This window comes from Heterocephalus glaber, unplaced genomic scaffold (genome assembly GCF_053883595.1).
Source record: "Heterocephalus glaber isolate CG9 unplaced genomic scaffold, H.glaber_assembly_v1.0 deba00001429, whole genome shotgun sequence".
Taxonomy (NCBI): Eukaryota; Metazoa; Chordata; class Mammalia; order Rodentia; family Bathyergidae; genus Heterocephalus; species Heterocephalus glaber.
In genome coordinates, this window is record NW_028258294.1 from 26,386,981 (window position 1) to 26,405,204 (window position 18,224).

The 18,224-nt window shown below is 36.6% G+C and overlaps 1 protein-coding gene across 4 annotated transcripts in view; it reads right to left on the reverse strand.

Annotated features, from left to right (window-relative positions):
• Positions 1-2,032: 2,032 nt before the first annotated feature.
• Arhgap20 (Rho GTPase activating protein 20) overlaps positions 2,033-18,224 on the reverse strand; it is a 125,462-nt gene continuing 109,270 nt past the window's right edge. For all 4 annotated transcript variants that reach the window (XM_004856526.4, XM_004856525.4, XM_021237792.2 and 1 more), the window contains one exon: positions 2,033-18,001. In XM_004856526.4, the coding sequence (XP_004856583.1) occupies positions 16,158-18,001 (1,844 nt within the window). In that variant the 3' untranslated portion in view covers positions 2,033-16,157. The remainder of the gene's footprint in view (positions 18,002-18,224) is intronic.

The following is an 18,224-nucleotide window of genomic DNA, read 5'->3' on the forward strand; positions in this document are numbered from 1 at the left end:
ATAGATAGGTAGAAGGATAGGGAAAGATTAGAAGTGAGTCCAGAAGACACAGGAAGATCAGGCAAACTCTGGGAAACTGTTGAAGACAGGAGGCAAAGTCAGAATGAAAGAACAAAGACAAGAACAGAACAAACAGCAATAGGGAGGCTAGAAACTGTATTCACTTTCCTATAAAACTAATGACAATTGAGAGAAGGAAATAGAAGAAAAAGAAAGAAAAAAATCTGAATTAGGACCAGAACAGGAAGAAAAAGGAAGAGAAATGAAGAACAAGGTGGAAGAGAGAGAGAACAAGAGAGTGAGGCAGTGAGCAAGAGAAAGAAAGAACAGGAAAAAGAAGAAAAAAGAGAAAAAGATATGAATAAAAATTAAAAATAAGAAAAAAAACTGAAAAAATTTTTAAGAAGGGTCTCCTTCAGGGTATGTCTCTGCTGTTACAAAAAACAATGTGGACTGGAGGGTGCAGATCTAAGTCAATTAGTCCCAGAAAGCCAGCAGCAGTCTATTGAGATTCAGGCTGATTTCTGGCTGCAAGATCCAAGTTGATCTTCCTGACCTGCTGTATTGAACTCTGCAAGGTTCTATGGCAGGTTCCAGCTGCCTTTCCCCTAAAGATAGTCCAGCTTCTGATGGGAGGTGTTGATCCCACCAACTTACCAACTACAGTGGTCTGGTGTGCCTTTATTGCAGAGATTGTCTTCACTTTTCCAGAGGGCTTCAATTTTCATCAAAGAGCCTGAGAGAGATCCTCTTTCTGTTGTTCTCTTCTGCTCTATCTTCCAGAGCTCAGAATAATGGACTTTATGACCCTCTGTGCCTCTGTGGTTTGGATCCAGGTACTTGGGCAACCAGGAGCCCAGAGGTGGGGGTAGGGGGGATGGTGTGGTGCTACAGGCACCCCCAGGGCTCAGCTCCTCAGAGGCCCAGGGGGCGGCGCTCATGGTGGCTTGTGCAGCTCGGCTCCTCAAGGGTCTGTTTTTGTTTTTTTTTATTGCCTCCTTTTCCACTCCCTATACTTTGTGAATCTATCTTTTGATTAGTACATAGGTCATATATATTTAAGGTGATTTGTGATATGTTAGATCTTATGTATGCCATTTTATTATTAATATTTTTGTTTCCTCTGATTTTGTTCCTGTTTCCCATTTTTGTCTTCCTGTGGGTTAAACATTTTTAAAAATTTCATCTTGATTCATGCTGTTTTAAACAAATAAAATTTCCAAATATTTTGTTTGTAGCAGTCACTCTGATTATTACAATAGACACATGTACCTTATCACATTTTACTGGTGTCAGCTTTTTACTACTCTGAAGTTAGATCACTTTTATTAGAATTTGTTTCTCACTTTACTGGGATTATAATTTTTTCAATACCTAAAAACATAAAAATTACACATAATCAGTCACTATGTGATGATTTTGTACACACATACATATATATACACACATATACAAACTGTACAATATAATGTTAAATCAGGTTAAACAAATATATCTCCTGATTTATCTTTTTATAGTGAAATCATTTACTATCTTTTCTTCTAGCTTTTAAAAATATGCAGTACATAATTATTATAGCCACCCAGCTGAGTAACACTATGTACACTAAAGTACACTAAGGTACAGTACTAAAGTATTGAACTTTTCCCATCTTTTCCATCTCCCTACTCTCCCTGGCTTCTGGTAACCACTATTCTACCCTCAACTTCTGAGATATTAATTTCTTTACATTCTACATGTATTTCTGTTTATTTCTTAATGGTCTCCCTTTCTCCATTATCTCCACTTCTACCCATGTTTTCACAAATGAAAGAATTTCATTCTTTTGAATTGCTGAATAGTACTTCATTGTGCATGTGAACCACATTTAAACAAATAATTCATCAGTTAATGAACATTTAGATTGTTTCCATATCTTGGCTATTGTGAATAGTATTGCAATAAATATGGAAGGGGAGGTATCTCTTTCATATTCTGATTTTATTTCCTCTGGATATGTATCCAGTAGTGGGATTACTAGATCACTTTTAAGTTCTTTTTTTTTTTTTTTTTTTTTTTTTTTTTTGGTACTGAGGATTGAACTCGGGTCCTTGCGCTTGCACAGCAGGCAGTGAAGCCACTGAGCTAAATCCCCAGCCCACTTTTAATTTCTTAAAATATTTTTCTATACCATTTTCTATAGTGGCTGTACTAATACAGTTTCCCACCAATAACATAAAGTTCTCTTTTCTTCATATCCTTACCAGCAATTTTTATCTTTTGACGTTTTGATAATAGCCATTCTAACTTGACTGAAGTGATGTTTCATTTTAGTTTTGAGTTGTACTTCCCTGATTAGTAACGTTGAGCTTTTTGGGGGGAATGGTGTTAAGGATTGAATTCAGAGCCTTATGCATGCTATACCATTGAGTTACAACCCAAGTCTGAGTCTTTTTATTATGTTGAGATATGTTCCTTTCTGTATATTATGTTTGCTTTTTTATATCATGAATAGATGTTGAATTTTAACAAGAGATTTTTCTGCATTTATTAAGATAATTGTATTTTTATACTTCATTATGTTAATGTGATGTATTACACTTACTGATTTGCATATTTTGAATGATTACTATATTCCTAGATTATTTTAAACATGCTATCAGATTCAACTTGCTAGTATTTAACTGAGAATTTTTGCATCATTTTTTATTGGAGATACTGATTTATAGTTTTTTCTTTCTTTTTCTATTTTTTTCTATAGACTGGGTATCAAATCAAGGAATTTATACATGACAGACAAGCAGTCTACCACTGAACTACATCCCCAGATTATATATATATATAGTGTGTGTGTGTGTGTGTGTGTGTGTGTGTGTGTCCTTTTATGGTTTTAGTATAAGGGTGATTCTGGCCTTTATAGAATGACTTTGGAAGAATTCCTTCCCTTTCAGTTACTTTTAGAAAAGAGAATTGTACCAGTACAGTGCTTCCTGAAAAGTTTGATAGAATTCTACAGTGAAATCATCTTGTCCTTAATTTTTATTTGGAGACTTTTCATGACCAATTGAGTTTTACTATCTGTTATTGGTCTATTTAGATATTTTCTTCATTAGTCTTATTAGATATTTTCTTCATGGTTAAATTTTTGTAGATCATGTATGTTTAAGAATTTATCTGTTCAAAGGGGCGAAGGGGAAGGAAGTGGGAGGGCTAGGGGAAAGGATAGAAGGGAATGGGATTAATGTGAAAAAATGGAAAAATAGGAATAAAATCTTTGTAAATAGGGAGGAATGGAGAGGTTGAAGGGAGGGCTGGGCAATGGTGAAAAAAAAGAACCAAGAGAGAATATGTAAAGGTGCAAATTTCCAATGATGAATGTCATTATATTGTATACCTAAAATGTACCAATAATTAGAATGAATAATCGATAATGCAAAATAGGAAGAAAAGGTCCAAAGGGGTAGGGGTGGTGGGAGAGGCAGGGGAAAGGAAAGAAGGGAAAGGAAAAATGATGAGAAATGGAAAAAATGGAAATAAAGTCTTTGTAAATAGGGAAGGGTGGAGGGGGTGAAGGGAGGGCTAGGAATGGGGAAAAAATAAGAACCAAGATGCATTATGTAAAGGTACAATTCCCAGTGAGAAATGTAATTGTGTTGTATACCTACAATGTACCAATAAAAGAATTTAATAGAAGAAAAAAAAAGAATTTATCGTTCTGGGTTTCCAATTTATTGGTATATATTTGTTTGTCATAGTCCCTAATGATCTGTTGTGTTTGTGTTGTTAGTTATAAATGTCTCCTTTTTTGTGTTTAGTTTTATTTGGATCTTCTCTTTTTAAAAAATCTAGCTAAAAGTTTGTTGACTTATTCATCGTTTTCTTCAAAAAAACTACTATTTTATTGATTTTTAAAAAGTTTTTAAATCTCCATTTCATATATTTCTGCTGTGATCTTTTATTTTTTTCTTTGAAATTTGAATTTGTCTTGCTCTTGCTTTTCTAGGTCCTTAAGGTATACTGTTCATTTGAAATTAATTTTTAAAATTATAGACATACATTGTTATAAACTTTCATCTTAGTACTGCTTTTTGCTGTATCTCACATTTTAGTATACTGTTTCTATTTTAATTTTTCAATATATCAAAAAATTTCTCTTGATTCCTTCAATAATGCATTATTTCCTCAGTAGCATGATTTTAGCTCTCTATAAATTTGTATAGTTCCTGAAGTTTCTTTTGTTATTTATTTCTAGTTTTCTTCCATTTTGGTCAGAGATGATAAAAATGACTTTTTAAACTTTGTTGAGACTTGTTGTGTGAACAGTATATGAGCTAGCCTAGAGAATGCTCCATGTCCTGTGGGCCTTGGATGAATTGCTCTATAAATCTCTAAGTTCATTTAATCTATAGTATTGTTCAATGCAGATGTTTTTGGGGGGAGAGTCTGGATGATCTGTCCATTCATGAAAGTGGAATATTGAGGTTTTTGCTATTATTGTATTGGAACCTAACTCTCCCTATTAGATCTAATGTTTATTTTATAAAAATGGGTGCTCTGATATTCTGCACACATATGTTTACAATTGTTATATCTTCTTGTTGAATTTATCCCATGATTATTATATAATAAAATTATTTTGTCTCTTTTTATAATTTTTTCTTTAAATTTACTTTGTCTGACATAAGAATAGCTAGTCCTGCTTGTTTTTGGTTACATTTATTTGTATGGGCTATCTTTTTTCATCATTTCAGTTTTAGTCTCTGTGTATCTTTATTGTGAGGTGAATTTCTTGTAAGTAGCAGTGAATACTCAAATTAGGAAAACAGTGAGTTCAAATAAACAACCCAATGCTGAACCTTAAGCTTCTAGAAAAAGAGGAGCAGGACAAACTCAAAGCTTGTACAAGGGAGGAAATTATAAAGATCAGAGTGGAAATCAATGCAATGCAGACTAAGAGAATGATACAAAAAATCAGTGAAGCAAAGAGTTGGTTCTTCAAAAGAATAAAATTGACAATCCCTTAGCCAACCTTATGAAAAAAAGGAAAGGCCCAAATTCATGCAATTAGGACTGAAAAGTGTGCAATTACAACAGATTGTGCAGAAATCCAGAGGATCATCAATACCTACTTTGAGAACCTATACACCAATAAGATGGAAAACACAGGAGAAATAAACAGATTCCTAGATATGTACCAATTACCAAAGTTGTATGAAGAAGACCTAAAAATTCTAAACAACCCAATATCAATCAATGAAATTGAAAACATAATTAAAAACTTACTAAAAAAAGCCCAGGTCCTGACAGCTTCACTGCTGAATTCTACAAGACATTTAGAGGGGAACTACTGCCACTACTGTTTAAACTCTTCAATGAAATTGAAAGGGAAGCAATACTCCCAAATTAATTCCTGGAAGCAAGCATCAACTTGATCCCCAAGATAAAGACCCAACTAAAAACGAGAACTATAAGTCAATCTCCCTAATGAACATAGATGCAAAAATACTCAATAAGATACTGAAAAGTAAATGTAGAAGATCATCAAGAAGATCACACACCCTGACCAAGTAGGACTCATCCCAGGGATGCAAGGATGGTTCAACCTTGCAATCAACCTTATTGATTTATTGTAAATCAATAAATGTAATACCCCATATTAATAGAGCCAAGGACAAAAACCATACGATCATCTCAACAGATGCAGCAAAAGTATTCCACAAAATCCAACACACATTCATGATAAAAACCCTACAGAAAATTGGAAAAGATGGTCTCTATCTCAACCTGACAAAAGGCATCTATGAAAAACCAACAGCCAACATCATACTAAATTGTCAAAAACTGAAATCCTTCATGCTAAAATCAGGAAGAAGACAAGGATGTCCACTATCACCACTCCTGTTCAGTTTTGGAAACATTGGCCACAGCAATTAGACAAGAGAGAGAAATAAAAGGAATAAAGATAGGAAATGAAGAAGTTAAATTGTCATTATTTTGCAGATGACATATACTCTATGTAGAAGACCCCAAGAACTCCACCAAAAGTCTTCTAGACTTAATAACCAAATTCAGTACAGTAGCTGAATACAAGGTCAACACACAAAGATCAATAGCCTTCCTGTACAAGAACAACAGACCCCTTGAGAAATTGGAGAAACAACTGCTCTCACAATAGCATTGAAAAAAATGAAATACCTAGGGATCTATTTAATGAAGGAAGTAAAAGACCTCTACTTTGAAAACTACAGCACTTTGAAAAAAAGAGATTTAAAAGTATATTAGAAAATGTAAAGATATGCCTTATTCTTGAGTAGGAAGAACTAATATAGTGAAAATGATCATACTTCCAAAACTGCTATATAGGTTCAATGCAATTTCAATTGAAATTCCAGCACCATACTTCACCGACCTTGAGAAAACAATCCAAAAATTCATTTGGAACCAGAAGAGACCGAGAATAGCAAAAGCAATTCCAAGCAAAAAAGACAAGGTATGGGGTATCATAGTCCCTAACTTGAAAGTATACTATAAAGCTACTGTGATAAAAACAGCATGTTACTGGCAAAGAAACAGACCCAAGCATCAGTGGAATTAAATAGAAGTTGCAGAAACAACTCTAGACACACTCAGCCACCTCATCTTTGACAAAGGAGCATTGACTATCTTTCACTGGAGGAAAGATAGTCTCTTTAATAAATGGTGCTGGAAAAATTGGGTTTCAACTTGCCAATGATTAAAACTAGGCCTATGTCTCTTACTATGCCCTAAACTAATCAAAATGGATTAAAGATATAAATATTAAAACAGAAACACTAAAGCAGCTGGCAGAGAGCTTAGGTGGAACTCTTGAAGACATTGGCAGAGGAAAAGATTTCATGAACAAAACCTCGGTCACAGGTGAACCAGCACAAAGAATCAACAACTGGGATCTCATCTTATTAAAAAGTTTCTGCACAGCAAGAGAAATCACCAACTGAGTGAGGAGACCACCTACACTGTGGGAAAAAATTTTTATCAGCTGTTCTTCAGACAAAGGACTACTATCTAGAATATATAAAGAACTTAAAAAAATCAGACCTCCCAAATTTAAAGACCCAATTCAAGAATGGGCATCTGAAATGAACAGACATTTCTTAGACAAAGAAGTAGAAACAGTAAATAAACACATAAAAAATGTTCAACATCAATGGTCATTTGAGAGATGCAAATGGAAATAACAGAGATTCCACCTCACCCCTGAGAGAATGGTTGCTATCAAGAAATCAATGAATAACAAATGGTGACAGGGCTGTGGGGAAAAAGGAACCCTTCTCCACTGTTGGTGGGAGTGCAGACTGGTGCAGCCACTGTGGAAATCAGTATGGAGATACCTCAAAAAACCCCTAGAATTAGAGGTCCCATTTGATCCAGCTATTCCCGTGCTGGATCTTCCCCAAAGAATTAAAAGAATCATACCATAGTGATATATGTACACCATGTTCATAGCAGCACAGTTTGTAATAGCTAAAACTAGGACACAGTCCAATTGCCCATCAACTGGAGACTGGCTAAAGAAAATGTGGTTTTTTAAAATAAAATGGAGTACTACTCTGCCATAAAGAATGATAAACTAGAGACATTTATTGCTAAATTGATGCCCATTGTGGCCATACTCTTAAGTTAAATAAATAGGACACACCTGTGTAAATACTGAATAGTTTGTCTGGTATGAGAAAAAAAAGTGTAAATAAGGATCAAAATGTATAATAGATAATGTGAAATAGGAAAAAAAGGTCCAAAAGGGAAGGGGAAGTGGGAGGGGTAGGGGAAAGGGAAGAAGGGAAATTAATAAATGAGAGAAAAGGCAGAAAATGGAAACAAATTCTTTGCAAATAGGGAGGGGTGGAGGGGTTGAAGAAGGGGAGGGGAATGGGGAAAAACGAACCAAGATATATTATGTAAAGGTACAAATTCTCCATAATGAATGTCAGTATATTGCATACCTAAAATGTACCAATAAAATTAATTGAAAAAAAAAAAGTGAGAATCTCCACTTCCACAGTTGGAGAGTTGGGGCTACAGTTGCTAGGGTGTTGAGTTCCCCTTTCTATGGTATTACCCCAAGTGTATGAGTCTTAGAAAGTTCCAGTATTGTCCTAGTCATTCACCTAAAAGAATAAGTTATGCATCTGCGACTTTGTTGAGGTGGTGAGTGCTGGGCACCTCCATTTGGCCATTTTGGAATCCTTCTTATCTTTACTTTTACATATCATTGTCTTGAATATCAAATGGTGATGTAATTTTTATTTCAAGTATCAAATATAACCTGTTATGATTTAGCTCTAGATGTCCTCCAAGAGTCTGATGTGTTCCAAAGTAGGGCTTTTAGAAAATGATGTATCATGGGAGCACTATACTCACCAGTGGACTGGCCCACCGATTGGTTTATAGCTAAATGTGCTGTTAGGTGAGGGCCTGGTTGGAAGAGGTGAGTCACTAGGGCAGTGAACTGGAAGGGCGTATCTCCTTCCTTGGGTCCTGCCTTTTCACTCTCTGCTTGATGTCTTTCCTCTATAACAGGCCCGTCTATGATGCCATTTCTCCATTTGAGCTCACTGACCTTGGAGTGAGACTTCTAAAAACTGAGCCCAAACTCTTCCTTGAAATCGTGGGTGTTGGGTATTGTGTCCCAGGAATGAGAAAATGACTTAGCCTATAAAACTCATGAGGACTGTGTCATACATACCTTTATTTCTGCTTTCCTTCATCATTTCTTTTTCTGATGCTTCAAATTTCCTTTTACCATTCACATTGTGATTTAAAGAACTCCCTTTAGCCAATCTTTACAGATATGTCTCCTAGTAACAAGTCCTTTCAAGCTTTCCTTCATCTGAGAACATCTTTATTGAAATGTGTTTGGGTTTCACACAATTTCCTGAATGTGTAGGTTTTTGTCTTTTCAAATCTGGGGAGTTTTCACCTATTATTTCCTTGAATGCTGCTTATTATCTCCTTCCTGAGATAGAATGTTGGATCTTTTATTGTTGTTCTACGGGTCCCAGAGCCTTTTTCAGCCTGCTTTCTCTGTTGAGATTGTAAGCATATTCTATTACAATAATCTATCCTCAGGTTCACTAATTTCTGCCATGATCTCCACTCTGGTACTGAGCCCATAGAAATTACTATATTTTTTTCATTTCATTTCCTTTTGGTTCTGTCTTATAATTTCTATTTCTTTGCTGAGTTTTTATATTTTTGTTTCAAGACAATCTTTTTTGACATTTTGAAGATGATTTAAAATTATCTGTGTTGATTTCAGTTCTTATTGAAGTTGTGTTTTTTCTTATTCTTGGTATTATAGGTGATTTTACTTTCTTTTTTTTTTTTTTTTTTGGTACTGGGGATAGAACTCAGGTCCTTGGGCTTGTGAGGCAGGCACCAGAACCACTGAGCTAAATCCCCAGCCCTATAGGTGATTTTTAATTGTATCCTGGACATTATTATGCTAACATACTGAGTCATATTTAAATCTATTTTAGTAGGCAGTTACCTTGTTTAGCGTAACACTCAGGTCCTGGCCTATGTTTGGGGGCTGTGGGTCCAATGGGACCTTAATTTTTGGAACTCTTATGATGTTATTATACTCTATTTGTAACTAGGGAAGCCTCTTTGTCCTGCAGACCTGACATTTCCCTGGATGGGTAAAATGATTCCTGTGTATGTCATTTGGTGGCTTTCATGTCTTTGACAGGGGAGGTTAGTCGTAGGTGTGCTGGGGCCAAGTAGCTTCTCAGACTGAGGTGCTTGTTGTGGCTAAGTTCCTCCGTTATTGTCTGGACAATCTGAGAATCTTAGGTCTATCTGGAAAATACTGCCTGTGGCCAGTATTAGAGGGGCCCCTATCAGTCCCTCTTGCTGGCTATGTCTGTGTCACCCATTGGGGTCAGAAGGTCTCTGGTTTATCACAGAGAAGAATGAACTTAACTGAGCTGCTTTTTTATTCCTAGGTTAGGAAAGATCAGGCCTGGATCACCATCCTGGTTTGGGTGAGCAGATATAAGATGCTCTGAAACTATGCTGTCCCTCTAGTCTGAGGGTTCTTAACCAAGTTGTATTTGTACTTCCTTTTAGCATTCTCTTTTGGCTCTCTCTTCCATTATTTCCAGCATTTAGAATTGGACTTAGTGGAGAGAAGGGAGATACATATGTCTATACCATTTTGTCTGGATCAAATTATGTTTACATTCATCATTGCTTTTAAAATATTTTTTCTGATACTGATTTTCTTAAATTAGAGATTTCTAGTTTAGATAAAATAATTTAGTAAAGCTTGGACTAGTTCTTAGGTGTATAATTGTGTCTGCTTTATTATTAAAAATTATGATCTCTATTTTAAAGTGAATGTTCTGGGAGGGGAAAGCATGGGGTCAAAGTGAGGTTCTAGCTGAACGTATGCACCAAACGGGCTATTATTAGCATTACATAAAAGTACATAAAATGCATTTATCACCAACACATCCAGGCAACAGTAAGTGCCCAATAAATGATAGTATTCACCTTTTTTTTTTTGTACCAGGGATCAAACTTGGGACCTTGTGCTTTCGAGGCAGGCGGCAGCATCACTGAGCTAAATCCCTGACCCAATATTCACTTTTTACTCAGCTCAATCTTCCCCTAAGTTCGTTCAAGGCCCCTGAGGACAGATGTAATTTGTTTCTAATCTTGGTGGGCTTCATGCAGCCCTGGACAGCTAGTATCACATCTCCACTTTTAACATCATGATGTGATTTTTGACAATGTTATTTATGACTCCAATTGTGTGGCATTCCAACATGGAGTGAGTAGGTGATAATATAAGCACTATGTAGTGGAGGGCACAGTGTAGTGGTAACTCTGTCTCCTGTACCTGTCACAGTCCAGTTGAAACTTGTGTATATCAGATGCTACATATGCTTGTGCAACTTGCTGAGTAAAATGCAGTGATTACTGATAACAGTATTTCAACCTACATACACATACATGTGCTTGTGAAGGCAGGTGTTTGCTACTGAACAGACAATTCCTCTTTACTTAGTGTGGCCCCGGAAAGCCAGAAGTTTGACATGAATGTGTCAGGGGCAAGAATATCTAGCAATAAAAAATTAACTACCTCAAGAGCACTTCCATTTTCTCCAGCTATGCTCCTTTTCACTTTTTTTGTTGTTATTGAGCCTTCTGTGTTTCAGTTTCTTACTTGAATTAGTTCACCTAAGGCTTTCTTCCCTTCCTACTTATTTGCTATGCCACTCAGCAATAAGCTTCTCCATGTTCATGAATTTCAGTGATTCTACGCTACTCAATCATTCTACTCTTGGGCAAAGATATAGAATATTTCTTCTGGAAAATTTTAGGCAGTGGCAGCCATAGCTCCTGTGATCTGGCAGAAAAGATCTTTCTTTATAGCACCCATTTTATTTGCTCAGAGTAGTGGGATGACTTCACAAGTTTTTAGCCAATTTATTCACTTCTCAAAGCAAATCATGAGAACAGAATTCTAAATTTAATTCCAAGTTACTGTGATCTAAAATCAAAACTAGATAAAAACAGGGGTAGGGATTTAGCTCAGCGGCACTGTGCCTGCATCGCAAGAGCAAGGTCCTGAATTCGATCCCCAGTACAATAAAAACAACACCCCCCCCCGAAACAGTTAGCATTTAAATCTTATTATCTACAAAAGCTGCACCTTACAGCATCACGAAAGATTAACTCTAGAAAACCTATCTACTTTGCCTATTTACAAGCAAAAATATATTAGGTAAACACTATGAACTACCTAAAAATGTCATGTGTTCTGTTGCTGCTCAATGTGGACACAAACTAAAGAGTAATATCCAATTCCATCAACTATATTTCTTTGGGAAATCAAAACGTAATTTTCTAAATTACACTCTAAAGCCTTCTGCCAGTTTTACCAAAACATCTGATGTTATGCAAAGCTGAAGCTCAAGGAGTTCACAGTGTTTAAAACAAAACAAAAACTGAACCATGAAGGTGGTTCACAAAAATGATTCACTCAGGGCAGGCAGCACAGAACTCAAGTTCTTTTCCTTTCAGTTTTCCGCTTATGAGAAATTTTCATAGCCAGAGTAGATATTAAAGAAAGTGAACATTTTACCTAAAGCTACTACAGGAACAGAACTTTTTTTTTTTTAGAACATATTTTCTAAGAGTACTTTGCTAATGAATTTTTCTTTGCATTAAAATAGGCAGTTTGGAAAATAACTTCTCAAATCCTTAGAACTTGTTAGGAACACAGGAGCTAAACACTTATCAACAGAATTTAGATGAAGATATGTGATATTCTTAGCATTTGTTTTCAACAGAAAAAATATGCCTTTGGGTCAAGGATACATTAGGTCCTGAGTAAATATTTTGCCTTAAAAAGTAGAAAAACATAATTTCTTAATCTAATATCAGATTAAGAATCTTTTTATAAAAGCAAATTGGACTTTTGTGAAGTTTAGATAGAAATTAACATCAGTGTATGCTTAAATATAACTAGTAAAATTTATAAAAGTAGACTTGTGGTTCTTATACCCAGCCTGAGCAAATTTTTTTTTTTTAGAATAAGGCAGTACTCTTTTTTGAATACTTTTGAAATGGTGGTTAAATTTATAAACCAGACCTCAGTGAACTTTGAGAGGCAAAGGTGCAACGGTCATGAGAAACTTGTCTGAACTGAAAAGCACTGATATTTTGGTGTGTATCTAAGGTCAACTGGGTACTCTGGTCAGAATGGTCCAAACTTCATTAAGAAAATCCCATAATCAATTATGGGAGGGCAGGGGAATGGGGAAAAAATAAGAACCAAGATACATCATGTAAAGGTACAAGATCCCAATGATGAATGTAACTGTATTGTACACCTAAAATGTACCAATAAACTTAACGAAAAAAAAAAGAAAATCCCATAATCAATTAAACTGAGCCAATGGTGGTTCTGATATAAGAAGATAGACTATATGTCATTTTGGGAGCACAATGAAAACAGTCCTGGAAATAAATGAAGATTGTGTATCTAACACATGCTTTGTTTGATAAGTAAGATTTTAAAAAAGGAAACCTATTCTTTCTAGAAGGACTATGACTAAAATCTCAAAGCTTCAACTCAGCATTAATTATACTCTGAAATTATACTATTGAAATTTCGAATGTGAAGCAGAGACTGGGCTCACTGAAACAACTCTTCAAAGTCAACAATGCTCTGGTGTGAGTGTTAACTCTGCAGAATGGTATTTTATTTAACAGACAGCATGGACTTCATGCATATCCATTATCAGTGCCTTGAAAATGAAACAACTTTAAAAGTTAGCAGCAGTTTCTGCAAGTACAAAAATACACATTTATTACATAACATATGGTAATAAAATTTGTCCTGATATATTATACAAACTCAAAGCATTTTAGATAAAGCATTGGTCTAATATATTATAGATTGATGGAGTATAATAAAATGACATGTAGTCTGTCTTCAAATAATACAATATAATACTTTACAGCAATATTAAACTATTCACATTATTATAGAAGTATCTAAGGGAACAGAGGGAGTGGGAATGGTTATTAAAGAACCTTAGTACAGTAACTATTTTCTTCTATGCTTCAAACTGGGTTGGATGATTTTCTACCTGTTATTATGAAAGGAAAAAAGGCTAAACTATTATTTTTGCAAGTAGTTGAGTAATTTTTTCCAGAAGTATACTCCAAGCCCTAAGAGCTTCATTCACATCTTGCAGTCCTGACAGTAGTATGCCCTCAGGGTAAGGGGAGTCCCTGCTGACTTCATGTATTATACCACGAAAGATGTGTATGGACACTTAGAAGCCTAAATATAGGGGTAGTTATGAACTAACATCTTTTTATCACACATCTGTGCCTGAGATGGCCAGTGTCATAGAGTTTTTTGGACACAGAATTCTAAAAGTTAATATAGTGATTAGGGCAAACACGGCCATGTCTCCAAGAGGTAGGTAGCACCTACAGCTAATAGTGAAATAACTTGTTAGAGAAAACATTAATTTTTAATCCCCAAACCAAAAATGTAACCTTTAGGACAAGGGAAGAATATCTGCTATAAGCTTCTTGATGATTGATAAAAATAATCTGAAAAAAGCCAGTGGGACAAAGATCAATTTGATGGTAGACTATAGAGACCACATGGCTCTAAACAATTTCTTTCCAGTGAATAGTTAAATGAAGATAAACATCTGTTTTTAGTGCTATCCTTCTGTACTGGTTGGCAAGGCCTGAGAATTTATTCCTAGGTGAGGAGATGTACTGTAACCTTTAAGGCAAGAGAGAGGAGAAAGATCCATGTATATAAAATAAACTAAAGGGGTCTAAACATTCTATCAACTATGAGTCATTTGGGAAACATTTCTGGAAGTAAGAAAATCCAAAGTCAGTAACTCATCTGAGGTCTGGCAACTACTTTGTCGAGCACTCTTGACTCCTTGTAACCCACCAACCTCTAATCTGCTCTCTCAATTGTCAATTTATAAAATTAGAAAAAGGGTGACTTATAAGTAGTTTTTTGTGGCTCTCTGTATGAGGTACGATTAAAATAGTGAACATTTTCAAAATTCATTAGAGTAAGACATATTGCCATTAATCCCCCTCAAAAAACTCCCCTACACTTCCAACATGCTTATCCCATCATTCTTGTCACTTTCTGAAGCAGTTCTGGAAATTCATGTGATAAAAAATATCATGTGAGTGCCATCCAAACAAATAGCAAGCTTATATTACAGGTTCTCCCCATACACTTTATTTACCAGGTCTGGCACTGTGCAACTTCTGGCTCTTTCCCAAAGTCAACATGACCATGAAAGGTCAATATTTTGAATTGATTCAGGACACTAAGGTACAACAGTGCAACTAAGACATTCACAAAAGACGATGTACAGAATTACTTCAGAAAGTGGCAACAATGATGTGGTAAGCGTGTTGCAAGTGCATAGGAGGGCTGGGGCTTTGGCTCAGTGGTGCTGCCACCTGCCTCACAAGTGCAAAGTCCCAGGTTTGATCCCTGGTACCAAAGTGAATAGGAGTACTTTGAGGGAGATAAATGACAGTCACTTACTGTAATAAAATTAAAAATTTAATCATTCATTGCATTTTAAAATCATACCTTTTAATCTGAGGGAGGGCTATAGAGAAATATTTCAGCAAAGAGATTCCATGCTTTGATCACATGTTGATAACACTATTCACGTAACTGAGAATGGACTGTTGGAATTTTTTCCTCTACACTGATAGCAAATGTGTTGGAAATGGGTCACTTTTAAATAAGAAAAGTTGCATTTCTAAAGCATGTTCCTAGCATAGGACCCTTTGAAAAGGGAATTAAAATGAGCGAACATTGCTTTCTTTCTTATCACAGCTATTTCTTGGAGCCTTTTCAAAGTAACACTAAAGAAAAAACAAATTAAGCAACACAACCAACAAAAGAACTATGATGTCATGGTATCTCTGACATGACATCACTGGTCACTGGCTTTGGGGTTTCCTCCAGAAAAATTTCCATAGTTTTGTCCCAAAATGATACTCTTGAATCTTTCTCATTTTCTGTACATTAGCTACACCAATGTGCTAGTTCCTAGAATGATCCTGGGAGGATATGTGACTAGAAGATGCCACAGAAATGGCTGTTGGCTTGGATTCAGGAAGTTTTTACGTGATTTTCGTCATAACTATACACATTTTAAATATTTTGATTAATGGTATTTTCCTCACTTGATTACTAAAAGCATTCCGTGAAATAAATGTGGGTGATTTCTCTGTAGTGCCCCCCTTTCTGTTCCTGATTCATTTATGATAGTGTGGCCTTCTCAAGACCCTGATGTCACTGACAGTTGACATAAGCAAGCCTCTTCAATGGAAGATGCTCTCTCTAGTCCTCTACTAGTATCTCTAAAGTCTCAGGGCAGTACCAATCCCATGCTTTAATAAGCAAAATCTTCCTAAACTTAGGTGATTATTTTTCACATAAAGTCTTTATGAAGTAGTCTCAGTAAAGAGAATGTTTTTGTCCTAAGTATGAGCAAGATTATCCTTAGGCTACATCTCCCAAGTATCTTATTTTAAAAAGGGGTCAAAATTATTGGTTTTGTGTTATCAGCCCAGTTCCCATTGTTGTAGACAGTAGATTCTTACTGTGGTTAAATGTCTTTGGTTAAAGGTTTATCCTCACCATCAGAAACCACTGTAGGCCCTCCATCTGGGCTGGCCACATCATTTATAGTCCCAGAGCTAGATGAGGCTTTTTCCCAACGCAGAGGACCAGAACAGCACTGCCCTTCAGTTTCTTCTCCCTTGTAGGACTTCACGGAAAGCTTGAGTCTGCTCTCCACTAGGCTGAATGGAGAGCTACAGTGTTTCTCTGAGTCCTGACAGGAAGCAGAACTACATAGCTGGGCTGTCTGCATGGCTCCAAGTCCGTCAGCTGCCCTTTGGGGTAGGTCTTTCTGAAACTCCTGCAGTGAATTGGCTTTTGGAACATCAGAAGCATAAGGTCCTTTGAGAGAATTTATTTTCTTTTCCTCTGGTCTGGCTACTTTTGCTTTCTTCTTCAGAGACCAGTTTTTCAAACTGGCCACACTATTTTTTAACCACGTGCTGGGGTGAAGAGTTCCAGAATGCATTTGTAAATGCCACTCCACAGTGTCCTTTTTTGTGTAAGCCAGATGACTACTGGCCTGCCCTACTGAGGGACCAGGCATTTTAGAATAGAGGCTGGAAGTGCTAACATTAGAGGAAAGGTTTTCTTCTTTTTTCCGAGCCTGAAAAGTGCAATCTATTGGAGAAGAAGTTTCTGTGGGTGTAAACATGGAATGTTCAGAAATCTGAGAAAAAGCACTGTCCTGGGAGCTCACAGATGAGCCAGATGGCGAAGTGCTTGGGGAAGATAAGCTGGAAGAGCTAGTACTTGGACACAGGTTTAATCTTGGGGGTAAAACTTTTTCAGTGCTTTGGTTGGTGGCACTACTTTTGCTCACTTCAATCCCCATGACCAAACTCTGATTAATAAGTTTTTGCCCCTCCATTTGCAAAGACTTATGCCGTCTGAGATAATCCTCCTCTCCCTGCAAGAGAGCAGCTTCACAGCTGATTTTATGTTGTTTCTTTGAATAAATCCCCCTGAGATAGGTCAGTTTGCAGTTCTGGTCATCTATGTTGGGTTCTGAGCAGCGCCGATGTGTCCTTGAACTCTTGAGTGTATCTGCTGTGTGTGATGGGGAGTATCCAGATGTATTTGCATCAGAATGTTGGTTCCCGGAATGATCTTGGGGAGACATATGACTATAAGATGCTACAGAAATGGCCACTGGCTTGGAATTAGTGAAAAGTTTCACATGATTTCCTTCATTACCTGACAAGCTTTTCTTCTTAATGTTTTTACTAGTGGTGTTTTTCCTGCTGATATCAGTACCTGTGACTAAATTCTGTTCTAAAGGTATCTTACCCTCTTTTGTGAGGGTCTGATTTTGCTTCAGACTGTCCTTATCTTTTTGGGAGAGTATTCCATCACAGCTGGACTTGCGTAGCTTTTTCTGGTGAAACTCCCTGAGATAGGAAACCTTAGAATCCCGATAGTCGATGCTGGGCTCTGAGCAGCGCCTGTGTCGCCGCAGGCTTTTTGGAACATCTGCTGCAGCTGTGGACAGGTAGCTGGGTGTACATGTGCTGGATGAGGCCCCTGCATGTTCCCCCAGGGAGGCCTTTCTGTTCATTACTGAAACATTCACCAGCTTGGACCCTGGAGGCTGTTTCATATGAATGTCTTGATCTGTAGAGTGGTCTAAGTCAAAATCACTCAGGGTTAAAAGACCTTCCACCTCAGGCTGGTCAATGTCATAGTCACTGAGAGTTAAGACAGAGTCCATGCTTCTGCTACCCTGGCCGAGTTTCTTTACCAAGTCACTACATGGAGCATCAACATCCTCATTTAGCTCATTTTCCAAGCTGTCATAGGATGAGTCATTCAATTGGACACAAGAGGTGTCTGTCAAGAAAAAATTAAACCACAATTAACACTTTTACTTACCACAAATATAGCAAATGCTGCCTGCAAACAAAGTACGTTTAGTTTACTGCTCCTTTCATGTAGGGTTTGAATACCCACTCTCCAGAAGGAAAGAATCTTTTGCAGTCTTTCCAACTGTTGGTACATAAAAAAAGAAATCTGTTGGAGTATAATGGATTTATCTCAATTCCTAATGAAGTGG